At 32.7% G+C, this 8,586-nt stretch overlaps 1 protein-coding gene across 4 annotated transcripts; it reads left to right on the forward strand.

Annotated features, from left to right (window-relative positions):
• The first annotated feature begins 1,453 nt into the window (after positions 1–1,453).
• Positions 1,454–8,100, forward strand: PG7 (polygalacturonase precursor). Of its 4 annotated transcripts, none has more exons than XM_003524771.5 (7): positions 1,872–2,010; positions 4,846–5,382; positions 5,846–6,013; positions 6,289–6,333; positions 6,441–6,648; positions 6,750–6,831; positions 7,306–8,100. In XM_003524771.5, exons 2-7 carry the CDS (start codon positions 4,918–4,920, stop codon positions 7,808–7,810), a joined length of 1,473 nt encoding a protein of 490 aa, XP_003524819.1. In that variant the 5' UTR covers positions 1,872–2,010; positions 4,846–4,917; the 3' UTR covers positions 7,811–8,100. The 4 variants fall into 4 exon arrangements, with proteins under 4 accessions (XP_040871186.1, XP_003524819.1, XP_040871185.1 ...); XM_041015251.1 differs by having other exon boundaries at positions 1,880–2,010; positions 2,984–5,382; XM_041015252.1 differs by lacking the exon at positions 4,846–5,382 and having other exon boundaries at positions 1,454–2,010.
• The last annotated feature ends 486 nt before the right edge of the window (positions 8,101–8,586 follow it).

Genomic DNA, 8,586 nt, shown 5'->3' on the forward strand with positions numbered 1-8,586 from the left:
TATCCTCCATGTGCATGTATTTGTGCTTGAATTGGAATAGGTGCCTGTGAAGCTGGAACACCTAGCAGCTTTCCTTAAACTGGTCCGAGCCAATTCCGGCTGCATGCCTATGTTTGATTGCAACTATGATTAAGACAAATGCAGCAATTATTAAATCAGCTTAAAATAATGGGTTATGAACTATGTCACGGAACCAGACATCTGTTTTATTCCTCATAATTCAACTCATACATACGCTGTCCTCATCACTGTCTCGCTCACATAGAAAAGAATCCCCAAAACAAATTATTAAAAACCCAATTAACGTTTTTAATTATTCCTCTCCCATAGTCCGTGACACACACAAGAACAAGAGACACCAACACGTGAAAGGGTGAAAGAGAATTTTGAGCATCACTTGCCATTGGGGTTGGGGTGATAAATTAAATAAACTAAAAACCATTTTTAATGAGTATGAAAGGTACAACAAATTAATTTTAATCATACTTATATAGGAGATTAAAATTATTTTATTTAAATTTAATTTGTATAATTTATTTCAACTATATAATCAAAATTATTTTATCTCACATTTTTCTTTAATAATATATATGGAATATATCTTGGAGAAAATTTATTTTTACGTAAAATTGAAAATATACTATATTGATCATTAAGTCTTATAGTAAATTATCAAAATTAAAATACGTAATAAAAAGTTACAAGGCTTTTAAATAATAGTGTAACCTTAATTTTTTTTTAATCTTGACTACTTTTCATCATTGTATGGTTTATATTTACTCCTCTATCTAACTCTTACTCTTAGTTTTCTCATGTGTATTTGCTTTCGGTTAACAACATGTCATGTCGAATAGATTAAAATGACGTATAAAATGCTTGTATCTACTTCAAGTTCCGCACATTTATTTTAAGATAGTGCTAAATCAAACACTCTTACATCACCACACACACATAAATGCACATATAAGACTGTATCAAGAGAGAAGAGAAGACTTGGTTAGATCATATTTAAATGATAAAAATTAAAAAATAAACGCGTATATATATATATATATATATATATATATATAATAGTTAGTTATTTGATCATTAAATAATTTTTAATTTTAACTATTCATTTAGAACTATATATGACTTATTTTATAATTCTTGTATTCTTAAAATATTAGACATGACACATACACTGACACACATCTCAAAAATACACTCAGAAATGCATGTGACGTGGAATAAATTTATATCATTTATATTTGTTTTTATATATAACACTTTCTAATATTTTTTTCTTTGTCTATCTTTGTTTCTTCATTTATTTCATTACACTTTTTTTTCCTTATTCTTCAAAAATAAAGACTAATAATTTTAATTTTTCTATATCTTCTTTCTCTTGCGATTATTTTTATTTTATTTTCTTTGTATAAAATAGTGTTGTAGCTTCCATAGTCCATACTAGTACATGAATCTCTCTCTAGCTATCTGTCATGATTCATGGTGACACTACTAGGGCCAGGGCTCATGAAGCAAAGAATCAGTAACTTCAAGAGTGAAGCGCGTGCACGTGTGCACATGCCACGTGTCAAATCTGAGAACCACACACTGGCAACTGCTACTGTATCTGTCAGGGCACAAAAGTGTTCACCTTTAGAATCTCTTTGATCACAAACTTTTTCTTCTGTTAAGCTATCCATTTGTGTTTATGTTTGATTTTGGAATTCTCCTTTTTTTCTCTTTATCACACCCGTGAGACTGCACAAGTGACAGGTAGTGACAAACATGGATGCATGCATGCTAACACAATTCCACTTTCTCTGTACAAATCTTACCCTCTATAAAACCCTCTTCACACACAACTCAAGTTTCACTGAGCTACTCGATCGATCATTCTTTTTGCACCACAATTTGCTTACATACACTAGTCACATATTGCACGTCAACTCCATTGCCTTTGCATGGTTAGAGAAACTTCCCGAACTCACAAAGTTTGAGGAAAAAACACACTCATATAATCAGGTGAAGTCACAAAGTCCATATTGCTCTTTCAATGTCTCTTAATTATTTTATTTGCTTGAGTTGTCATGCAAGTGATAGATATATAGAACCATAGAATTGAGTGATCATGATATCTAAAATGGGTCAATCCAAGTCATATTTTGGAATCTTTTAAAATTTTAACGTGGTAAAAAATACACACAAATGGAACTAATTATATGTAGTTGCAATTTTTTTACCATATACAGCTATATATAGGACCCTATAAACTAACCTTATCATTACAATTACTAATATAGTTACGTGCCACATGCAATATAATTCAAACCTTACTTTGTATATATCATTCTTTTTATTTGTATTTTCTTTGGACATTTAATCATATACATGACTTGATACCACCCGTGAATGGGTTAAATCGATTGTCGCCCACCTAATATATGCTGCCTACAATTCCTTGGCTACAAGGAGCTAAACAACAACAAAGAGTCACGGGATGGATTGCTTTTACATCAATACCATATTCACCCAATTTGGTACTTATTTTTAAATTCTTTTCTGTGCCAAACTATTAATGAATTATCGTTCTCTCAAACCCTTCTACGTGTTCACTTGTGAGTGGAACTTGATCATGCCACAACAGAACAAGCAAATATTACTATTATAGTATAACAATGTGAATGAGAGTGCAATAAGATAATCCAATTTGACGTGTGTGATGCCTGAATTGCCTTAACACTTCATAGAATGCCCTTAGGATGAGGTCATGTGTGACACATCTTTATTAATCCGCGGAGAGCAAGTTGATTAATTAATTTTGCAAGCAAGAGGAAGTTTCTATTTCATAATATGAAAAGATATGTTTAGTTCAAATTAGAAATTGGTGGTTTTGTGATGCACCAAGAAAAGTTTATAAGTTGTATCATATATATGTCCGTGATGCTTTGTTTTCTTGAATTGCTCACAATCTGCTACTGTGTACTGTAATTTACAGATCTGGTTCTATTAACTTATAGCTAGAATACAAGTGCAATATCTTGTTTACTATTGGTTTCTCAGAATCAGAAGGTGCGTGCAAGTGCAAACAATGGTTTCCTCTTCTCAGGAAAAACTCACAGAAAAACATCTTACATGATTGGACAAATAGATTCAAGACGTACACCGGCCATTTTTTAGAATGACTTTTGCTTAGTTTCTTGGAAAATACAATACTAGGGACATTTGATTCTTTCTCACCTATATATATTATAATCTTACCAACCCAACTGCTCTTATTCCGCTAAAAGAGCAGAGAGAAAAGCCCTCTTATGCCAGAAATTTAATAAAGAATGACTTGTTATTTTTTTTTTCAACTTAATGTGAGTTTAGCTTCACCTAAAAAATACACCTTCTTTTAAAGGGTCAAATATATTTCTCGTCTCTTTATTATAAAAGGACCTATCATTCTTTTAGTTTTTACCTATTAATATTCTGTTATGGACTAATTATAGCAGTATCATATCTAAGAATCATAAGAGACAGTTAATTAACTTTTACAAGCAGACAAAGACATCTTTCCACGTCTTTATTTTTGTTTTTATATTTCCTCATTAAAACATCTTTAGTGATAAATTTAAAATTAAAATTTTAGATCACTTTTTAACACACCTCATCATATGTATGTTAGTGTCATCAGGTATCATTGAAGATCTCATAAGATTTTCTTTTCCATTCCCCTTCCTCTTTCTTTTTTTCTTTTTTTCTTTCTCTCTCCAACTTCCCCTTCCTCTTCCTCTTCTCTTCTTTTCCTTTCTCTCTACCAGGTTCGAGTACCCCTTCCTCTTTTTATTTTTTTTTATTTTTTTATTTCTCTCTTTCCTCTTCTCTTATTTTTTCCTTTCTCTCTCTCATGTTTCAGTTCCCCTTCTCCTTTTTTTTTTCTTTCTCCCATTTCTTCCTCTCTCTGTCGCACTTTATCTCTGGTCAGAGATCTTGTGAGTTCTTGTGGAAGAATGAATTGTCCACCTTGGAGATCTTCTTGTTTACTCTAGCCAAAGATCCTCGTTAAAGATGCCCTTAGTCCTCTTTCTACCTCCTAATTAGTGCATGCAACATGTCAGAACTGTCAGTCTATGTAAAAATATTTCATTTCTTTCTTTCACAGCTGAAGCGGGAGAAATTTTAGATGAAAAAATAAAAAAGGAAAAGAAATAGAAGTAAGTATAGTTTATTTTTATGGTTTTTTTAAAGTAAAATATTAAGTTAACATCCTATTATTTTTTTATAAATATCATATAATTATCTCAAATTAAAAATTAAAAATTTATCCTCATTTCTTTTTTCTCTATACTAGACTAAAACTACTTTACCTAAAAAGTCCAATTTAATTGGTTAAACAAAATACATAAATTATTATAATTTTTTTATACATATTTTCGATTCTTAAGGAAAAAAATAACTCAGCAAAACTACTTTAACTTAATATCGAGATAAAATTTCTATTTTAAGTAAAGAAGAACACAAAAAAGTATATAAAATATTTAATTTATTTTTAAAATTTTATCAGACAAATAAACCCTGCCAGCGTTACTGGACCTCCAAAAGTACCTTTAAAACAGTTTCCTTGACACCCTGGCACTTTTAACCAACATGAACTCAACACGTGGCATCCTTATGCTTTGAGCATTCTCTTGTTACATATCATACTAGTTTAATTTCCAGTATAAATAAGTGCTAGTCCTTGCTACACCAATTTGCTAAGACTCCTCTGGATATGCATTAGCCCTTACCCATAATATTCTTGCTTCTTCTATTCCACTCTCATCCATTTATCTCCAAAACTATAAATTCTGAACTTGAAGCTTTGTCTATTCACAGAAACAACTTAGAAGCATTTTGTGGTCATTGGCACATACACAAGAGTGAAAAATTCAAGAACTTTAAACCCTCATGGATCTCATTCGTGTCTTTTTCACTCTATGCATCACTGTGATACTTTTGAACCATAATTTTGGAAATGTGGAGGGAAGATACCACCATCATACTAAGCAGAAGAAAGTTTCCACTGCTCCTGCTGATTCTTCAACTGAGCCAGAGAAACCTTCAGTTCCACCCCCTTCTGATTCTCCAAGTGTTCCTTCTGACCCTTCGGCATCACCACCTTCTAATTCTCCAAGTGTTCCTTCTGACCCTTATCCGAAAGATAACCAAACTTCCTCTTCTGACTGTGTTTTCGATGTGAGATCCTTTGGGGCAGTTGGAGATGGCTGTGCTGATGACACACGTGCATTCAGGGCAGCATGGAAAGCAGCATGTGCTGTGGACTCCGGGGTTGTTCTTGCTCCAGAAAACTACATCTTTAAGATCTCTTCAACTATTTTTTCAGGTCCATGCAAACCAGGATTGGTATTCCAAGTAAGAATATGTGCTTATTGAATGTCCATGTTGATCACATCACTTTAGTTATTTTGTTAGAGATATGAGAGAAGTTAATATTAACCATTCATCCTTATACATAAGGTTAATAGTATATTTGGGTAGATTTCTTATAAGGAAAGAAAATAAGAAGAAAAAGATCAAATGAATTTCTCATAAAATTAAAATTAACTCATGTATAAACTTTTTCATATAGTTTTTTAAAAGATTATTTTTATCTGATGCGCTTATTGAAAAACACATTGTATCTTTTTTTTCTTTTTTTCTCTTAGAAGTATTTATGTATAAAAATTAAGATTATTTTTACTTAAATCGAATCTTGGCTGTCTATATACGATTGAATGGTCAAAATTAACTTTTCTCAGTCTGGCGTGGTCCTTGTATAGATATAGATAAAGATAAAATATATTTCACTTTACTAACAAGGTAGAGAAATAACCAGGTGGATGGAACACTAATGGCACCAGACGGGCCAAATTCGTGGCCAGAAGCAGATAGCCGCAATCAATGGCTTGTATTTTATCGACTTGACCAAATGACTCTTAATGGTACAGGAACCATAGAAGGGAATGGAGACAAATGGTGGGATCTCCCCTGCAAACCTCACAGGGTAACCATTTTGTCTTGTCGCTAATACAATCATTGGCACTATAAAAAAATTAAAATTAGTGATCGAATAATTTATATGTAATTTTTAAAAAATCCGTCACTGAAACTTCTGTCATATTAAATTTAGTGATGAAAAAGCAATTTTTGTTACTAAATTTGATCACTAATTCATTGTTTTTCTTTAGTGCATGCCATTTTTCTTTCAATTTTATTGTTTCAGTTATTCAAAGTTGAATGGAACCATACTAAATGCTACTTGAAATATGGCACTTTCAGGGTCCCAGTGGAAAAACTTTGTCAGGGCCATGTGGCAGTCCTGCTGTAAGTAAACTAAACCCAACTATTCTTGTGAACTCGGCTCATGCATTTAGTTATGTATTTATAAATGTCTTACCTTTCTTTTTTTCTTTTTTCTTTGTTGTTTATAGATGATACGGTTCTTCATGAGCTCCAATTTGAAGGTGAATGGGTTGAAAATTCAAAACAGTCCTCAGTTCCACATGATATTCAATGGCTGCCAAGGAGTACTGATCGATAAGCTCTCCATTTCTTCACCAAAACTCAGCCCCAACACCGATGGAATCCATGTAGAGAATTCCAAATATGTTGGGATATATAACTCCATGATAAGCAATGGTAATGACTATATTGCAATGTGCACTTTCCCTGTCTGGTATATTGGTTCTACATTTCACTATTTCTTACTTATGCCAGATATGTTCACATGATTTTAACAGGTGACGATTGCATTTCAATCGGACCCGGGTCCTCAAACGTGGACATTGCTGGTTTAACTTGTGGTCCTAGCCACGGGATTAGGTACATTGTAGAATCTTCTTTATTGATAATTCACAAAAATAACCACCAAGTGATACTTTTTAGTTAGCCATAGTATGAATTTAAAATTTATTTACAATGCAATTAGCTAATAAAAAATCATCATTAGTGTAATTTTTAAAAAATATTATAAAAACCAACAAATTTTATTGTCATGTAAACTTCATTACTATTATACTAAAACAATTTGAGAAGGCAGGTGAATGAAGAGAGAGTTTGAGACTAGTATGAATTTGAACTTACTCTAGTTTTCACTAGAACCATGAAAACATTTTCCATGATTTTCTCTAGTTTTTATTTTCACATGAGTCCAAAGGCTACAAGTTTTTTCCAACATGGTCAAATGCATATTTACAACACAATGAATTGTGAAACAATTGCAACACAAACTTTTCCCCTGATGCTACTAATTTCGGCATGTCTCACTAAGCTTAGTGCATTGTTTTCTTTCTACAGCATAGGAAGCCTTGGAGTGCACAATTCCCAGGCATGTGTGTCCAACTTAACAGTCCGTGACAGCATCATAAGGGAATCAGACAACGGGCTCAGAATCAAGACATGGCAAGGTGGAATGGGATCAGTGTCAAGTCTGAGATTCGAAAACATCCAGATGGAGAACGTTGGAAATTGCATCATAATAGACCAATACTACTGTATGTCAAAGGAATGTCTAAACCAGACTTCAGCTGTGCATGTGAATGATGTGTCCTACAGCAACATAAAGGGCACCTATGATGTGAGAACTGCTCCTATTCACTTTGCTTGCAGTGACACTGTTGCCTGCACAAACATAACACTCTCTGAGGTTGAGCTTTTGCCATTCGAAGGAGCATTGCTGGATGACCCTTTTTGCTGGAATGCTTATGGGACACAAGAGACCTTGACTATACCTCCAATTAATTGCTTAAGGGAAGGTGACCCTGAGACAGTGGGCGATCTTTCAGAATATCAATGCAGTTAATTAAACATCTTGCATTAAATTTGGTGCCATATAGATAGAAATAGAAGATATATTATATACTATCATATATACTACACGTATAGAGTCTAGATATGTATCCATTATTATGTGTTGATCATTGCGGTCCTCTATATTTATCTCTTAGGATTCGTCCCTATTTGGGTGTATTATTCCCATATTGTGCGATGAGATGCAGAAATCAGTCTCTTTTTTGGGCCTACACTGTAATAACTTGATTGAACATTTATATATTTATATGGCTAAAATTATATGCGATTTTTGTCGCTAAATTTCTTTTTTTGCTAAGGATTATAATTTCTACATGGTACCAACATTCACTTCTTAGCATTCGTGGTACATTAAAATGTGTTTTTAGTAACAACAATAATATTCACTCGTCTACACCTTATCGATCTCTTTTTATTTTTTTATTTTTCTTTATATGTTTTTATTTTTGTCATATCACTAACACTTGTTATATTTTTTTACTTTTCTTTCTTCTTTTCCTATTTCTGGCTAAGTTTATACACCTCCTTTCATTCATGACCTGTGTAACCCATCCGTTCAATGTGGTATCTTGCATTGTTTGTTCTTTTGTTTATTTGTTTGTTTCTTTAAAGATAAGCAATTTTAGGTATTTGGTATTGCTACATATCTTGCGTTGAAGATTGCTCATCGCTTAACTGATTAACCTTACACTCATAATAACGTAACCCCAGCTGGCTCTAAACTATTTGATGGAGAAAAAAAAATAGTCCTGTCGAAATAGAAATGTA

This window comes from Glycine max, chromosome 5, assembly GCF_000004515.6.
Source record: "Glycine max cultivar Williams 82 chromosome 5, Glycine_max_v4.0, whole genome shotgun sequence".
NCBI lineage: Eukaryota > Viridiplantae > Streptophyta > Magnoliopsida > Fabales > Fabaceae > Glycine > Glycine max.